The following is a 19,144-nucleotide window of genomic DNA, read 5'->3' on the forward strand; positions in this document are numbered from 1 at the left end:
ACATCACACATCCCAGTGGTATGCGCTGGCCTGTGTTACCAGCTACACTGCTCCAGCATTCCCTGTAATTGAACATATTTGGCCTTCTGTTTTCTGAAGAGCTGTGAGCATCAAGTCTCAAGTGCCATCCTGTGGGTGCCTTGTCCCAGCTTACAGGGTATATTTATCCACAGCTTGTCTCCAGCCATTGTCTCATTTCATGAACTTCTCATCCTTCTCTAACTTCTCCTCATAGCCCAGGCCTTGGAGCTGTCCTTATTTGTAATTTCTTAATTTAGATACAGCCCAGTAGAAATGTATACAATGAGCAGAGGAGAAAGTCTTATTTTAGCCAGAACTGCTGAGGCTGAGAATGGGCTGTCAGCTGAAGAGGGCCAGAGTCTCAAACTGATGGCCTGGGCCACCCGAGGAGCCTCTGTTTGGAATGAATAACTGACATGCTACACACAGGGAGATGTTTATGGACACATTCTATGCTTCCTTGGCATCATTATCCATGAAATCCAAGCTGCCCTGGAGACTGTAAGTAAGGCGATGTCCTAAGGGTTTAAAAAGATGTCCACAACCAGAACCCCCCAGGACCTTCAGACATGAACACGTGTACACACAAATGCATACATGTTTGCACTAATACACACATGCACATGCACAAATGAGGAGGGGGGCATTAAAGACAAGAAAAAGTGCTAGCACAGATCTACTTGAAGACCTAAGAGAGAAGTCAGTGCAGGACCCCAAGAGCAGATGGAAAAGAAGCCAGCCACCTGTCACTTTACCACCTCAGTTTGGTGCAGTCTATTGTCACCTCCAAATAAATTGCCATAGCTTTGAAATTCAGTGTTTATATTTGTACACGTTTCTGCTCTTGGCCATGTGCTTCACTCTTAAATCTCGGTTAAACATAGAAAGTTCTTTATGCAGCTATTCCCAGACTTTCTCAATTCACCGTGCCTGTAATGTCTCAGTGACTTTTATGCATTACCTCTAGGTTAAAAGTTGGACTTACTCAGGAGTTAAGTGCAAACAACTTCATAAGTATTTATATCCTGACAACTTAATAGTCATTGGGGGAAATATACACAAATAGAAATAAATACTATTTTATTTCATCCTTAATTATTGACTTATAGCATGTGTGCACCTGTTGACTATTCCCTAAGTTCTCCAACCTTGGAGTCAAATGGGATACAGCCTGTGCTTCTTGATCTATTGCAGAGCTTGTGTAAGTCCTATAATGTGACTTCCGACCACTTGGCTTTACTAAAACACAATCCCATTGAGACACATTGTACTATGTAACACAGGCTCAGTTGTGTGGAACCTGTCAAGGATAGTGCCTCCCTCAAAGGTGTTTAAAAGCCAGTATCGTTTCTGTGATGTCGCTGTGCACCATGGGTTGCATTGAGTGCAGTTTAAGAACCATGGTTTGTGGAATCATTTATCCAAGGCTTTCTTACATAAGAATATGTGTATGTGTATACACATGTGTGCTTTGCTGCTAGAGCAAATAGAAAGTCAATCATAAAATGCATTAAAAAGTGTGGGAAGAGTAAAACTAAGAGGATAATTATGGCTACTTCTAGGTGACAAATATTAAGATGACATGAGATAATTATGGCTACTTCTAGGTGACAAATATTAAGAGGATATGAGATCTAGGGATATTTTGCTTTATTTTAATTGTTAGATTTCTAGAGAAAAAATAGTCTTACATATTTTCTATTTTACTATAAGAAACAGTTACAAAGGGCAATTTCAATTAAAACTACCTATGACATATGGTCCAATCTGGCATGGACCAGGGTGGGAAGGTCTCCACTCCATCCCAACCACCTATGATCCCTCCTCTGGCTCTGAAGCTTCTTCCTACCTAACCACCATGTGTGTCCCAGCCCACAGCAGCATAGAAAGACAGCATCAACCCCTCTGATCCCCTACAGCCACACCCCCACCATGAGAGCTAGCCCTGTCCAGTCTAATCATCACATGTAGCTTTACCCAGAAGCATAGACCACAATGGATGTGAGCATGCACACATGCAAACCACCACACACATACACACACACACACACACACACACACAGCCCTGCATGTATCCTCTCCTTTGCCTTGGGTGCCCTGTTCAACCAATCTAGCACCAAAAGCTCTTCCTGGAAGACCTTAACCTGACTCACTTCAGCCAGCTCAAGTCTCCCTCAGTCTTCTCAGTCTACTCCACACCTCCAGCTTCCATCCAGGTAGACTAGAAATGTATATTAGAAGATACAAACAATAAGTCCACTCAAGATTCCCAGATCTTATACACCAACACAACAACAACAACAACAACAACAAATCAGTATGAAAAATCAAGCCAATATGTTTCCTTCCACACAAAAATAAATCATCAGTTCTATAGTAATGACCTCCAGGCAGGACAACTTAGACAAAATTCAAGACTCAGAATTCAAACAAACAATTACAGACACGGTCAAAGAATGCAGAGAACCTAAAGATGACACAAACACTTGAATGAACCAGGAGTACACAGAAATAAGCTAGCACCCTAAGCCACAAGCAACCAAAAATATACAAAAGTAGAAATTAATAAAGAGATAGAAATATTAGATAAAGCAAAATGAAGACAGTAATTAAAATTTTAACTACTCAAATAAAAAGTTCCATGGATAACCTCATCAATAAAATGGGTCGTAGGTTAAACAGAATATTCAGAGTTAAACAGAAGATAGGGGAACTGGGTCATTCACACAAAGAAAATGATGCATTTTTATACACACACACATACATATATATGCATGCAAGCCCCCAAGAGAAATTCCAGACAACACACAATTAAAACACTAGAATCAAGAAAGGATAGTAAAAGCTGCTAGAGAGAAGAACTAAGTCTCATGTAAAGGCAGAGCCATAGAACAACAGCTGAGTGTGTAATGGGAGTTTTTAAAGCCAGAAGGGCCTGTAAAGATGAATTCCAACCTCACAGATATCACAAAATTAGAGACAATAAAAGGAGACTCAACTATAGATATAAATAAAATTCAAAAACAATTAAGTAGGTACATTCAATGTAATTTGAATAAACTTATAACCAACAATGAGACTGAAACAGGAATAAAATGTCTCCTAACCAAAAAAACCCAGGAGAAGATGGGTGCATTTCAGAATTCTACAAGCTCTTCAAAGAATAACTAACATCAATACCACTTGAATTGTTGCACAAAACAGGAAGGAGGAAAATCCACTGTGGGGCTGGAGAGATGTCTCACATTATGGCTCAGTAGATTAGAGCACTACCAAATGGAATTCAAGGCCACACCAAAAAGATCAGTTACCCACAATCAAGTTAAGCCTCATTTCAAGTGTACAGTGATAGTTTTATATTTAAAAATCAATAAACAAAATTCATTATATAAATGATCTCAAAGATGGAAATCACATGATCATCTCAGATACAGAAAAGACCTTTGACAAAATCTAATATTTCTCCATGATAAAAGTCATGGGGAGGGCTAGGAATGGAAGGGGTACACTTCAACATAATAAAGCCTGCCTATCATAAACCTGTAACCAAATCATCCCACTGGAGAAATGTTCAGAGCTTTGCCACTTAGATGAGCAACAACACAAGAGTATCTTTCCAACTTTCTATCCAATACAGTGCTTGCCATTTTAGTCAGAGAACTATACAAGAGAAGAAAATAAAAGCTACACAAATAGGAAAAAGGACGTAAATATCCCTATTTGCAGTTGATATGACCCTAGATATCACAGATCCTAAGACTCTACCAAAAAAAATTCTCAGAGCTGTTAAATACTGAGCCAAGTGGTAGAAAACAAAATTAATACATTAAAAAGCAGTAGGTTTTTTTTATATATATACCAATGACAAGCACACTGAAACAGAAATCAGTGAAATAACCTCATTCACAATAGTCAAGCAAAACAATAAAAATCTGGGAATTTAACAAAGGAAATGAAAGATGTCCTCAATAAAGGTCAAGACACAGAAGGAAAAAATAAAGGAGAACAGCAGATGATGGAAAGAGTGCCACAGGTCAGGAAGTTAATATTGTGAAAATAGTCACCCTACCAAAAGCAATCCACAAATGCAGTAACCCCCACCCCCTGCCGCCAAGGAAGATTCCACTAATTCTTTATAGACATAGAAAAAATTTAAAATGATATGAAAACACAAAGAAACAAAGGTAGACAAAGCAATCTTGGAAACTCTGTACTGAGTGAGGTATCACCATACTTGAGTCCAAGTTATACATGGAGCCACAACAATAAAAGCATTATGCCACCAAACACACACATATAAAGGAAAGGAAAAGAAATCCTAGATATAAGCCCACACAACTCTAGCTTCACTTGCAAAAAAAAAAAAAAAAAAAAAAAAGAACATCGTTAACAAATGAAGCTGAGAAGCCTGGATATCAACATGCAGAAGAATGAAAGTAGATATACCCCTTACAGTTATAAAACTCAACACCAAATGGAGCAAAACACAAAATGCCAGGCCCAGTCCCCTGATGCTGCTAGAGGAGACAGTAACGACCACACTTTCATAGGCAGGCATAGGTACAGATTCTGCATAAGACCCTCCCAGCTCAAGAAATAGGGCCAGCAATCAACATATGGGATCTCATGAAACTAAAATGCTTCTCGATAGCAGAGAAAACTGTTAATTGAGGGAAGAGGCTGCCAAGAGGATGGAGAAAATATTTGCCAGCTATACATCTGATAGACAGTAACTAGAATATACAAGGGACTCAAAAAACTAAACTCCAAGAAAACAAACAACCCAATTAAAAAATAGGCTGTGGAACTGAACAGAGGGTTCTACAAAGCAGAGATACAAATGGTTAGGAAACATTCTTCAAAGCTTTCAATAGTCATCACGGAGATGTAGAGTCAAACTAGTTTTAAGAGTCTATCTCACCCAAGCCAGAATGACCATCAGAATACAAGTGACGAAACATGCTGACTTGTATGTGGGTAAAGGATAACCTCACTACACTGCTGATGGGAGCACACGCTGATGGAGATGAACATGGAAGTTCCTAAGAAGAAACAGAACTACTATACAACTCAACCTTACCACTCCTTGGTATATACTCAAATTTATATCCTACAGATACACTTGCTATCTGTGTTCTTTGCAATTCTATTCACAATAGCTAGAAAATGAAATAAACCTAGATATCCATCAATTGATGGGTTGATAAAGTGTAGAACACACACAATGGAATTTTATTCAGCTATAAATAAAAATGAAATTTACAGGTCAATGGATGGAACTGAATGAGATTACAATGAGCAAGTTAAACAAGGCCTATAAAGACAAACACCACATGTTCTCTCAAATGTGTAGATCCTAGTATTGACTCTAGTTTTGTGTTTAACTTGGATTATCTATGGAAGCCAAGAAACTAGAAAGAGGCATTTGGAAGACTTCCTTTAAGGGATGGGAGTGCCACATAGGTAAAATTAGGGTGGATTGAGGAATACTGTTCAAACAGGAAAGGGAGTTGGGGAATGGGGAGATGAAAAAGAGGGCAGGAGACAGTTAATCTAAATAAACAAGCTATGAAACAGCCACCTGGAAATCAATCCAGTTGCCCAATTTTTTAAAAATTTAGAGGCAAACACCCTATTAGAGTACATAATGATGACCCTAGAAGTAATGAGTCCCTAAACAAAAACCATAGTGACAGATAAGGGATACCTCCATATGAACTGTTGGCCAGCAATGGCCCCAGAATGCCACAAAACAATACAGGCTCTTGCCATTTCACCATCACCACTAGTTGATATGACTTTATTGCTAAAACCACCACATACCATGGATGCAAGATTTAGAGAAATCTAACTGAAACTAAGCTGGGAACTGCACACTGCTGCCTAGCCTGTAGAGTGCCAGCACTATTCAGACTGCAGGGACAGTAACAGACCAGACTTCTTACCCAGTTGTGAACTCTCTGAACTACAATACTGTGGTAGTTTGAATACGGTTGGCCCAGGGATTGGCACTATCAGGAGGTGTGACCTTGTTGGAGTGAGCGTAGACTTGTAGGAGAAGGTGTGACCTTGTTGAAGGAAGTGTGTCACTATGAGGGTGGGTACTGAGACCCTCCTCCTAACCACATGGGAGTCAGTCTTCTAGTGGCCTTCAGGTGAAGATGTAGAACACTCAACTCCTCCTGCACCATGCCTGCCTAGATGCTGCCTTACTCCAGCCTTGATGATAATGAACTGAACCTCTGAACCAGTCCCACTTAAATGTCCTTATGCAAGTTGGCTTGATCATGGTGTCTGTTCACAACAGTAAAATCCAAACTAAGGCAAACACCAACTTTCCAGGCAAGATGTGCCCACTGCTGCATCAATGGCATGACTGTAGTGGAGGTAACCAATGACTCTATAATTATCTGAGGACCATTCCACAAGAGGCAACACATGCCAACTACTATAAACCTGAAAAGAATTCTCCTGACTGACAGGTTTGGTATCCCCCAGAGAGGGAATCACCTATGGCTATTTGGATAAACTAACATAGACTCAAATATCTATGCTTATAAGCACAAAGAAAGGCTACAATTAAACTCACTAGGCTCAACAACATTGCATGGGTGAGAGCAGAAAGAATGTAAGAGCCAGAAGACAGGAAGAGGGTTGTAAGATGCCATCTTCCAAGTAGGAAGTGAACACATGACAGCAGTGTTCATTGGTGCTGGGTCTGAATGAACTGGGTCTGCCCAATAATCAGCTATGGATGGGGGTGGTACTCATGGGCATTAGCACTTACTGCTGAATTATGGCAACCAAAGATCCTGAGAGACAGGGAGGCATAGTATCCATGTGTATAAGTAACCACGGGTGTCCCTCCAAGCTCTAAGAGGTAGTTTCAAACCTAGGATCATACTGATGGTCCTTCTAAACTCTGTAGGACACAAAACAAGACATGAATATACTAAAGAGATTTGTATGGAGTGAGAGGGATAATGGGGATAACCCAAAATGCATTATAAACATGTATGAAATCTCAAAGAACAAATTTATTAATACAAATACTATTTTACTTATAGCCTCAAAATGACATTGAACCCTGTTCAGAAAGTGTCAGTCCCAAGCTTCAGTGAAGGGGATGTACTTCCTGAAGGAGCCAGCTAGGAACTGTGGAGACCCCACGAATGCATGGGGACCTCTCCTCACTCACAGATTTATAACAGCATGTCCCTTTTCCAGATCATTCCTTCCTTTCTCATTTCCTACAAGAGACTCTCAAGAGGTAACAGTCAGTCAGAATCACCTGCTGCCTTTTCAAATCTGAACCCGTCTCATCACCACATTCTATTCCCTTCACCATTTCCCACCGAGGAAGAGAATATCTCTTTGGTGGCAAGGCTCTGTGGCTTGTAGGCTCCCTGCCAAGGACTACATTCCCCAGCCTTCTTTTTACCTGATGGAGTTATGCATAGCCCACCAATGACTAAAATGGGTAAACAATTCAGTTCTAAGTTCAGATCCAGGGAACACACACACACACACACACACACACACACACACACTATAACCAAACAGGTCTGACCACCCTCATTCAGTTCCTTTATTCCATCTATCACTCTGCATCTTTGGGAAGCAATTTCTTTTGGCTAGAAATTCTCTGTGGAAATGGTTCCAGAGGTGAGAAGTGGAAGCCACACTCCATGAGAGATGACAGAGGAGAGTCACAGAATAAGAAAGTATGAGAAAGAAGAGCCGGAACCAAAATCAAACATTTAAATATGAATAGAAATGAGAAACAGTTAGTATATAAAATCACCAGGATGCAGCCTTTAGTAATGGTTCTGTTGTATAAGCTCCCGTGTCAGCCTGGTATTGACACTGCTGCCACATCCTCCTCACCAACTATGAAGAATCTCAAGAGAAGCGGGATAATTGCCCCAGGCTCCTAAGACATCAGAGCTTATCCACTGAGCTCAGGGATAGGTCTAAGAGTCATAGATACTGATCCTATCTCAAATGTCCTTCAGGTCGGAGGCCATCATCCTTCAGTGCATAAGGCCAGTTAGATGAGAAGTATGATTCAGACCTCCCTTAATGCCTAAAATCCCCAAGAGACTCAGATCTGAAAGATGAGGAAAGACGTTAGGTGCAGGCAGAAAGGGAAAGATCTCACAGACAGATCCAGTCTCAGGCTTCATCCTCTCTTCTCTATGGCAATCTTTGGCAAACTGAGTCTCTTTCTCAGAGGCCAATGAGAGACCTTCTTAATCCCCAAGAAGAAACTAAATATCTTACTCTGTTTTGACCCTCACATAGTAATTAACTTTTCAGAACAGGGCTCAGGGGATCATTGAGCTGTAGAGCATTCAACAATCAAGAGCCTGCATGGAAATCTGAATGCATTCCACCTTGGCCCACAGTAAGAGAGTCAGACAGGCCCCTCCACCCTGTGTCCTAGTCATTCAGCTTCCGGGTGCTGCTGCCCCAGCCATGTTGAAGGCTGTACGCTTTTGAGTAATTTATTCCACAGGTTTGTTGTTTGTTGCCAGAGGCACATGTCGTAAATGTTTCAATGCCTTAACTTTTGATGATCTTTCTTTAGAAATAACTGTCCCCAGGGTGGTACACAGAACAGTAAATTAACACCTGTCTGTCCATGTGCCTCCTCCTGGCCCAGGTCCCCTTAGTTTCAGGGTTTCCCCATAAAATATTCATGGCCTAGGACATCACAGGTAGTGCCAGACATGGCTGGGGGATGGGTCCTGCAACCACATTTAGTAAATATTTGGGTGACAAGTTTTAGGAGGTAACTCCTGCACCTAGTTAAATAGGATTTTGTTTTAAAGTCCCCCATCCCCACACCCACTCTCTCTTCTCTATGTCACTTACATAAATATTCTTAATTGCTCAATGGCTTGGGAATAGTCTGAATAAGTGATTCTTTAATGTATCCATTCATAATATTAGTGTTGAGCATTCTTGTGTTTCCTCCAAAGGTTTAACTCTCTAGTTTCTAATGATCTCCCACCTTGGCATCCAGGCCAGGGCCCAGATGTGCATGGTCTGTGGCTACAGAGTTTAGAACCAGATCAACATATTGACTGGTCTTTCATACCAGTGTTCTGACACATGCTCTCAGACCTACCCTTACTGTGATACCCAACCCCCTCACCCCACCACACGCATCTCTGCTCCCTGCTGAAGGGTATTGATTTCTAAAACCCACGATTCCCAGAATGACCTCTTGACTGACCTTTGTTTATACTGTATTAGTGGGAGGTTCTGGGAGAAATCTGAAGCCTTGGGAGTTTTGAGGTAAATCTTCCCAGTGCTCTCTCTGCTGTTAACTGTGTCTTCAGGGGGGCTGCCTTCCCTGCAGGGTTCTAGTTCCCATTGGGTTGGTCATGACTCCAGGTTCTGATGGTGCCACCCTACTTTTTGTCCTTCCAGCAGGAAGTGGTGGCCACTCCCAACTGCTGCTAATCTCTCCTCACCTGAGGGTCCCCTGTTTGCCTCAGCACCACCTCTCCTAACACCTTTACAATTAGTTCCTGTGTCATGGTCCTCTCCACGGCTCTATGTAGAATGAGTTTGCTTCCAGGCTATATCAGAATACAAAGTTTATTTAAGAAAAGGATGCATAGGCTAAGTTTAGAAGGACTTGGGTGAACTTTCATCCAGTCTTAGCGATATGAAAGTTACATAATGGGCGATCCCGTTTTTATGATGGGTTGATGAGACACCGCATCATGGCACCACGAGCGAAGACAATCACCAACTCTCAGCAGGGCAGAGGCTCTAATGTCCAACTTCCCCTTGTGATAAAAGGGCAAAGGAGAGCCCCAGTAGGGGCATGGCGACAGTGTTGTCAGTCCAGGTTCTGACTTGGACTGTGCTAACCTCTTGGCCTCCCTATGCTGGCCCTCCTCGAAAAGGATACATCATTAACACTTTAGTATAATATGGACAAGTCATTGCAAATGAGTGTCATTGTAATATGATATTCATTGTTGTTGGGGAAATTTATTGTTTTTATTAATCAATGGATATAGCTAACAATGTACTTAAAGATGAAAGATGATTTTTTTCTTCTAAGATCAAGGACAAGAGAATTCCATTCTTACTCTTTTTATCCAACATCATGTAGATCAGTGGAATAGATCTGACTGTCTACATCAGACATTTATAGTAGGTTAATTTTTATGAGAATGTCAAAACAATTCAATAAGCAAAATATTCCTTTACTAGACAACAGAGTATTCATAAGCAAGAAATTCATTTAGATTCTCTATATCACATACAAAAATTAACCCAAATGTTCATAAACCTATGTATGTATAAGCATTAGAACTTAAAACTCTTCATGACATTGAGTTAGGCAATAATTTTTAAGATAAGGAACATTTGATGAATCTGTGTGTCATCTTAGCACAGGGCCATGCTAATCTCTATATCATTCCAGTTTTAGAATGTGTGTGTATTGCTGAAGCGAGCACTAGGCAATGATTTCTTACACAATGAGACAAAAGTACAACTGACAAAAGAAAAATAGATAACATATGATTCAAATATAAAAATCAATAAAATAAAACATAAACTACATTATCTGATACAGGACTACCATCCTGAATATACAAAAACAAAACCCATAATTTTATAGAAAACCCAATTACCATATTTTTAAATAGGTGGAGGATTTAATCAGACAATTTACTAAAGAAGTCATAGAAATGTCCAATCACATAGAAGCAAATGTTTGTCATCATTACTCATTAAAGAAATGCAAATCGAAACAGCAATGAAATACCACTTCCTATCAGTATGGTGAGTAAAGTTAAAGCACACAGGATATCTGTATGATGTGGACAGGCCATAGCCACTTACCACAAGGTTGGAATATATAAAATAATGCATCCACCTTGGGAAATAACATCTTCAAAATACCAAACACAAACTTAACATATCACCCAGTCATCCTATCTTAGATATATACACATATATGAAAATATAAATGCATAGCTAAATAAAAATCAGACACCAATCTTCATAGCATGAGAATTTATAATTAATTGGAAAAATGAAGACCACTCAAACATCTATATCAATCAATGGACAGGTAAATAAAATGAACCAATGCCAAGCATGGGACACTGTTTAGCAATAAAAGCAAATGAGATGCTGATATAAGCTATGATGTGGGTCACTTTCTAAAGTGAAAAGCTAAATACGGCATGTTAAGTGATCCCATTTGCAGGAATCTTCCAGAACAGCAGATCTCAAGACACCGAAAAAAAAAAAGTTAATTATTTTCCACAGCTTGGCAACTGGGTATGGTGACATTTTTAAAAACATTATTCAAGGTTTTGTTCTGTTTCGTATTGCTTTGCTTTGCGGTGCTGAGGAGTGAACCTTGGGACCTGTACATTTTAGACAAGCATTCCGATGAGCTATATTCCCAGCTGGGTACAGGATTTCTAGTTGAAACAATAAAACTGCTTTGAAGATGCATTGTGGAGAACAGCTGCAGAAATCCATGCTGGTATTGAAAGCTACTGAACTGAATGGGTGAGTTTTAGGCTCTGCTTTGTTTTCTGGTATTTAAAGACTAAGTCTTGTGCAGCTCAGGCTGACCTGGAGCTCATTAAACACTGGAGGAAGGTGACCTCCAACTCCTAATCCTCCTGCCTCTGCCTCCCAAACCTGTATATGTCACTAGGTCCAGATCAAACCAGGGTGAACTTTAAAGTATGAGAATTAAATCTCCATTTTAAATGTACATGATATGTTCAAACTTTTTAAATGAAGAAAAAAAAAGTGGGCCTTTGAGTTAAACAGAACCAATGGCTGGCTCCCTGACAAAGAACTATTCGGTCTTAGCAAGTTCCCATCTGAGCCTCAGTAAGCCGGGAGGGTTTTTATCACTCCAGAGGAAGGTGGGTCTGGGCAAAAGATGGAGTCTCAGGGTACCCATGAGGTGGCTGTCCAGGTGAACCACTGGGGTAAGAGAAGGGTATCCAAGCCCAGCTAGACCTTGGTTCCTAACTCCAGTCTGCTCCTCAGATGCCTGCCATAGCCACCTCATACTCCTGATGCCCCAGTGCATGTTCTGCAGTGAAGGCTGACCACAACTATTTCCTCCAGACAAGAGGAGCATCCTCTCCTTAGATATAAATGCAGCAACATGTCCACCATTACTACCACCCATCAATGGTTAGATTTATAGCAAAGGAAGAAGCAGTTACAATATTATCAGAGTTAAAAGAACATGAGAAGGATCCTGACAATCAAGCACAGGCCATGTTTATTTCACACTGTGCACTGGGAAACGCATTTCCTCCCATTGCCCATAAGGCATTAGATGCCGTGAACTTTGCATTCTCGACAGGGTAATGAAAAGAGATGCTGAATGCTACAACATAAACATATGCATCATTCATAATGCATTCAGATGTTTTTTAATTATTCATAGTTCCCGAAAGTCATTTGACCTATCATGCATATATATTCAAGCAATATTTATATTAGAACCACAACCCCACTGTACACAATTCCAGCTCATTGGTGTTCCCGTCTATGGAATTAAAATTAAATGAGTCAGGGGCTGCAGAGATGGCTCCACAGTTAAGAGCACTTCCTCATCTTCTAGAGGAACCAAGTTGGATTCCCAACACCCACGTCAGGCAGTTCACAACCACATGTAACACCAGCTCCAGGAGGGCCAGACACCTCTGGCCTCTGAAGACACTTGCATTCACACACATGTCCACACGTATTTGTAATTAAAATAGTAAGGAATTGTTTTTAAAAATGTAATGAGCCACTGGTTCAATAAAAGTTCTATGTGATGTCCATAAAATGATTCATTGTATATTTTTCTGTAGTAAGAAAGAAAGTTGCAGAGAGTGGCTTGTGATGAAGGTGGCGGTGATGATTAGACTTCTGAGACCAAATTCACTCTTCTCCAAAGAATTGATGTTCTTGGGCTCTCTCTTAGTATAAAGAAGGGGAAAAAAATAACAGACCCCCACCCCCTTCTATTTAAGTCTTATTTTCTCTCTCTCTCTCTCTCTCTCTCTCTCTCTCTCTCTCTCTCTCTCTCTCTCTCTCTCTCTCTCTCCCTCTCTCTCTCTTAATGCTAGTATTCTGGGCTCAAAAACACCACATTCTTCTGTTTTCATATTTGCATAAATTTGCATGTTAACATGAATGGTTGCAACTTAAAGAATATAAAATATAATGAAATTTGAATTTATATCCAGGATGAAGAAAAGACACATTGAAAAACAACAGATTTTTCACTCTTGTTGATTTTTTTTCCCCAGAAATCAGATTTAGGAATGATATAAACACAGGATCTTGATTTAAAATCAGGGTGGCACTCAGAGACAGGTACTGCCAAGGAGGACCCCCTCCACCCCCGACACACACACACACACTCATATACACCAAGTGTTTTCACAAATCACTACAATTCCTTAAGTTCAGAAAGAGAACATGCTTAACACTGCATTCTTCCTGTGGCCTACCCAGAAGAATGAAATGTACGAGCACCATGTAACTAACTCAAGCAAATACAGGCATGCATTTGCCCCTGTGGGTCCTAAGGACCATTTTCTGCTTTATCCTTTGATTTCCCCAGTGCATTCAGAGGACAGTGTGGCATGATGGTTAAATGCAGAGGCAAAGGTCAGAACTCTTGGCATAGTCACATGTATTGACTGTGAGACTACTAGCCACTGATGTCATCTTTAATTATACCTTTTCTTCATCAGCTTTCCTTCTCATATCATTTACCAGCCTTGTAGATTTTTCACGAGGATAAATGTGAAGACAGCGCACTTAGGACAGCAGCACTTAGGACAAGAATCCAGGGAGGGTGTAGTATAGTATAGTGTAGTGGGGACTTAGGAAATGCTGTCCACAGGATGGCCTTGAGATGGGTTTTCTCTTCTCTGACATGCTCTCCCATTTTGTCCACACAGTCGTACCACAAGGACCTCAGTGGATCTACTTGCCATGAGGGACTCTGGCTACAGGAGGATCACAGACATCAAGCATGCATTCCATTCTGTGCAAGCTCACTCTTTTTGCTGCCAGTGTCCCATCATTAAGATTCCCAAATAGCACAACAGGCACTAACAGCAACAAAGGCTATGAGCAGCCCCTCTCACCTCATCATCCTCAGGTGAATTTGCGTCCAGCTTCTGAACCGCTGACTTGCCACTCTCCTTTAACAGTTTCTCTCGTACTTTGGTTTCATATTCAGGCCGCGAGTGTTCCTACACCAGAGAGTCAGTAAACAGAGTTAGTAAACAGGATGGAGAGTGACCTGGGCCTGTGGATGAGAACCAGACACCACAAATACATCGAACTGGGTTTAGGAATGGACATCATCAGACATGAATTGCCACGTGACACAATTACAAGGACTCTATAACAAGGACACAATGTTGTGAGACACAGGACACTTATTGTCACACTGAGAACCAAACCTGGGAACGTTCCTGGGGTTGGCACCGGTGTTGAAAAAGGAGAGAAAAGATGTTAACTGGAAAACTGATACAACCAGAAGCTACATGTTTTGCAGAACAGTATGACACTGGCAGAGGCCCCTGCCCTTAAGCCTCAAGCTCACCTACAAGGAACCCAGTTCCTAATAGAAAGGGTTTTGGCGCACAGCTGGGAGTTTGGAGAAGCAACAAAACTCTGTGCCATGATTCTGCATGCTAAAATGATATCCAATAACATCAATGGCCGTGGAGTATATCTTAAAATTCATTGTTTGGACTTGTCTGAGCAGTATAGATGAGCAATTCATTGGTGAATACAGCAACATGCAAATACTGATATGTCACTAAGCTATTCTGCCAATTCAACCTGCATTATCAATCACCAGGCATAAGAAAGAACTCCCAATGAATCAAGAGGATCATTATCAAATCACTTCGGACACAGCTTACTTTATAGGGGACGTAGCGGAGGGCAGCAAGCCTCTCTTCTAGGCCTTCCCACAACAGCTAGCTTCAAGATGAACTCTGAAGGCATGAGGATTTCATGATCTTGCCCACATTCTGATGTTCCCTAAGCACAAATTCAGGTGCAGGGCATTGTGCTATTCACCTAGCACTTAACCACCTATATGTCAGAGACACTAGAGGCCAACTGCTAGACACCTTACTAGCCTCTGGCTAGTAAGCATAGCATCATGGTGGGCAATGAGCATAGCATCATGGTGGGCAATGCTATTTAAGTGCTTTCTTGGGGCCTCCCACATCACACAGTCCCTTCCAGGAGTCCTCTAACTACTGCGATGAACCACCAGCCAAGTTCTTCTCCAAATTCCTACAGATATATAGCTTACATCACACATTTTACCCTCTCCCTCTGACTAGACCCATACAAGCATCGTGTTCTCTTCGAAGGACTGACTATCTGTTTTCTATTCTTTTGTTTCCCACAATGACTGGTACCACACAGAGCATGTGGAGGTCTCTAACTGTAGCTGAGGCTCACTTCCAGCTCTCCAATGCTGTATTTCCTAAGGTGCACTCCAAGAGAGTTCCAGCTAAAAGGAGACTTCCAGGATAACGTCTCCCAAGAAATCACCCTTCTGAGACTCTCTGAAAGTACCAGAAAGAGCTCTGGTAAAGACACTTCTCCAATATTCTTGAGTTCACCCTTTCATGCAGAACAGCTCTGACAGCAACAATTAGGATTCTGGTGGAAGACATTGGGAAATATAGGTTGAAGTTTTCCACCATGGCACCCCTTCATTCTGCCTCTTTCTTACTCCAATGGAAGATCAGAATTAAAAGCTGCAGCACCATCTGCTGCGTGCCGTAATGTGTATCCTAACCCCTGCCACATCCCAGGAGCTCTTCTCCTCATGTAAAGGGATTAAGGGAAAGTCCTGGGCTCTCCCATGATGACAGGAAAGATGATCCCAACCTCTAGATTCACAATGGTTGTGGCTGTGACCCACCTCACCCCAATTCAAGCCACATCTTTCCATTTAGAGGCCCAGCCTTTTAGCACGCAGAGCCCAGTTGTCTTTTATTCAGCTGAGGCAGATCACATAAGGATCTCCCTGTTTGCCCAAGCAGACCTGAGGAGGTGTTGGACTCCCTCAACAGCTGAGCAAATGAGCTCATGGGCCAATCAGAATAGAGCCCATGTAGCCATAGGCAGGTCAACATAACAGTCCTTAAGCATAAACTCCATAGATGCAGATCAGATGCCAAATTCCACAAATATACAGTCTTTCCAGAAGCTGTTTCCATCTGGAAGCCTCCTCGGGAGTTGGCCTAAACAAAGGCTTCAAGCCAGACTCAGATGGGACTTGGGTGATCTGAGGTCAGTCAGGACTGAAGGACAGTACATTGGACCCAACAGCATCCTTTAGTCAGCTCTCCACAAGGACTCCTCCACTGCTTCCCAGGGGACAGGAAAAAGCAATCAGTGCCCACCCTGATCTAGCCGCTGGAGTTTTTGTTGTTTTGGGTTTTTTTTTTATTTTGGTGTGTGTGTGTGTGTGTGTGTGGTTTTGTTTTGTTTTGATTGTCCCTTTCTGCCTTCTCACCCCTGGCTGCCTCCTCCAGTTACCAGGCCTTTCTAGACATCTTGCCATTTCTGATCTATACCCCTAACTTCCCAAATAAGGACCCTGATTGCTGGTTCCTACTTGAGGATGCCCTTATTCCCTCTTTGACATTAAGATTGATCAAGTCTTCAAACCCATGGTTTTTCTTTATAGAGATTCATTCAACAAAGTTCTTCAACATGGGCCTAGCAAGCATCTCCATGCCTGGTTCTCCTTTCCAGACACTGAGGCTACAGGATGATCTTATGAACAAGGGCACTCCTTTCATGGTGCTTATCTTTAACTGGATGAAGTATCAGGAAGAAATTAATAATACTAGGGACAAATAAGAAAGACAGAAAGAGTAAATCATGTTGAGTGGAGCATCAGAGAAAGTCAAGCTAAGGAAGGTAACATCTCACTGGGATAAAAAAGAAAGAGAGAGGAAAAGAGGAAAGAAAGAAAGAAAGAAAGAAAGAAAGAAAGAAAGAAAGAAAGAAAGAAAGAAAGGAAGAAAGAAAGAAAGAAAGAAAGGAAGGAAGGAAGGAAGGAAGGAAAAGAAAGAAGGAAGGAAGGAAGGAAGGAAGAAAGGAAGAAAGAAAGAAAGAAAGAAAGAAAGAAAGAAAGAAAGAAAGAAAGAAAGAAAGGAAAAGAAAGAAGGAAGGAAGGAAGGAAGGAAGAAAGAAAGAAAGAAAGAAAGAAAGAAAGAAAGAAAGAAAGAAAGAAAGAAAGGAAAAGAAAGAAGGAAGAAAGAAAGAAAGAAAGAAAGAAAGAAAGAAAGAAAGAAAGAGAGAGAGAGAGAGAAAGAAAGAAGGAAGGAAGGAAGGAAGGAAGGAAGGAAGGAAGAAAGAAAGAAAGAAAGAAAGAAAGAAAGAAAGAAAGAAAGAAAGAAAGAAAGAAAGAAAGAAAGGAGAGAGAGAAAGAGAGAGAAAGAAAGAAAGAAAGAAAGAAAGAAAGAAAGAAAGAAAGAAAGAAAGAAAGAAAGAAGAAAAAGGAAGGAAGGAAGGAAGGATAGAATGGAATGGAAGGGAGTGGAGTGGAGTGGAGTGGAGTGGAGTGGAGTGGAGTGGAGTGGAGCAGGTTACATGGCGATTAGAGGAAAGAATTCTGTGGGAACAGTCAGTGAAGAGCAGAAATGGGCTCTGGACAGACTACAGGTCTGATTTCCAGGTAGGTATCCACAAGGATAATGATATGAGCTAAGGACTGAACAGATGACAGAGCATCCTGTTTTCTATACAACAGGAAGCTTCTGAGGACATTTCAGACTTGGTGTGATGGGTGAGCAGTCAGAGAAAGATGGATGGGCAAGACATCCACATTCCCTCAATACTGGGCTTTATGTGATAAAAGCATGAGAGGGTACTGAGATAATGATCCTACATCAAGGCCAGAGACACCAGAGGTCTGGTGGGCCACAAAGATGCAACAAAGGTACACTGGACCCAAAGGCATCCTCAGTCAGTCCATTGGTGCTGTCTGTTCTGTAGGTACTGCACTGGCCCTGTAAGATGATCCTAGGGATTGGCTGTGCACCACCCATCTCCTGCCCTCATAAGAAAATAAATTCCACCATTTGTCTATTTGTATCCAAATTTATATACTGGACCTGTGCCAGCCTGTTTATTCCACTCCTACATGTTGAGAACACCCCATGTATAAGAAACAGGGACAAATGGGCTACGGTGTGTGTGTGTGTGTGTGTGTGTACTCCAGCCTTTCCTCTGAGCAGGTGTGTGTTTCCTGGTGAAGACCACAGGGAAAAAGAGCACCTTGAGGGGATCCCTGAGCCTGGGAGAAGGCAATGGTTAAAGCACAAAACATTGCTGGTCTTCTGAGGCATCTCCCTTCCTCTCCCCAACACCCAACTAATACCCACATCTCTCCTGCCACTCATAGCATAAATTAAACATGCTTCAATATGCAGCCATTTGTTTAAACCCCAGGATTCCTATGCCAGTCATGCATACCTTACCTAGCTGTCCTCCACTCCTTCCCAGGAGGCACAGATAAACAATCAATGCCAGTCCTGATGTGGCCACTGGATGGTATTGGTTCCTTTGTCTCCTATCAGCTCCTCTTCCCTGGCTCCCCACCCCCCACCCCATTGTGGGGCCTTTCTAGGCATCTGTCCATTTCTGATCTACACCCCTATCTTCTTAGATCAGACTCCTGATTGTTGATTCCTTCTTGGGGTGCCTCTTATTCCCTCTTTTGCCAATTAAAATTTGGCAAGTCTTCAAATCCCAGATTTTTCTTTACAAGATTTCGTTTGGTGAAAGCGACTGGAAATAAAGGGCCTGTGCATACTGAGCCAGTGTCCTGCTACTGAGCTACACCTCAGCACTTAAAATCATGTATTTTTATTAATTAATTATTTTATTTATTTACATCACAAATATTGTTCCCTCCAGGTCTCCCCTCTCAGGGTTCTTCCCCTAATTCCTGCTCCCTTTCACCTCAGAGAGGGTGCCCCCAGTATCCCTCTACCCTGGGGTATCATGTGTCTACAGGATTAGGTTCATCATCTCCCACTGAGGCCAGACAAGGTAGCCC

General features: G+C 41.6%; 1 protein-coding gene and 1 non-coding gene across 6 annotated transcripts in view; both read right to left on the reverse strand.

The window, feature by feature from the left end:
• The window catches only part of Ano2 (anoctamin 2), a 320,900-nt gene that overhangs the window by 139,450 nt on the left and 162,306 nt on the right, over nucleotides 1-19,144 (reverse strand). For all 5 annotated transcript variants that reach the window (XM_085839879.1, XM_085839877.1, XM_085839878.1 and 2 more), the window contains one exon: nucleotides 14,181-14,288. In XM_085839879.1, the coding sequence (XP_085696005.1) occupies nucleotides 14,181-14,288 (108 nt within the window). The remainder of the gene's footprint in view (nucleotides 1-14,180; nucleotides 14,289-19,144) is intronic.
• LOC115031351 (U6 spliceosomal RNA) lies at nucleotides 10,399-10,505 on the reverse strand. The gene has a single exon (XR_003836992.1). It is a non-coding gene; the product is annotated as a U6 spliceosomal RNA (small nuclear RNA).

Source organism: Mus caroli, unplaced genomic scaffold (assembly GCF_978045245.1).
Source record: "Mus caroli unplaced genomic scaffold, Mus_caroli_1 scaffold_7, whole genome shotgun sequence".
NCBI classification, from domain to species: domain Eukaryota; kingdom Metazoa; phylum Chordata; class Mammalia; order Rodentia; family Muridae; genus Mus; species Mus caroli.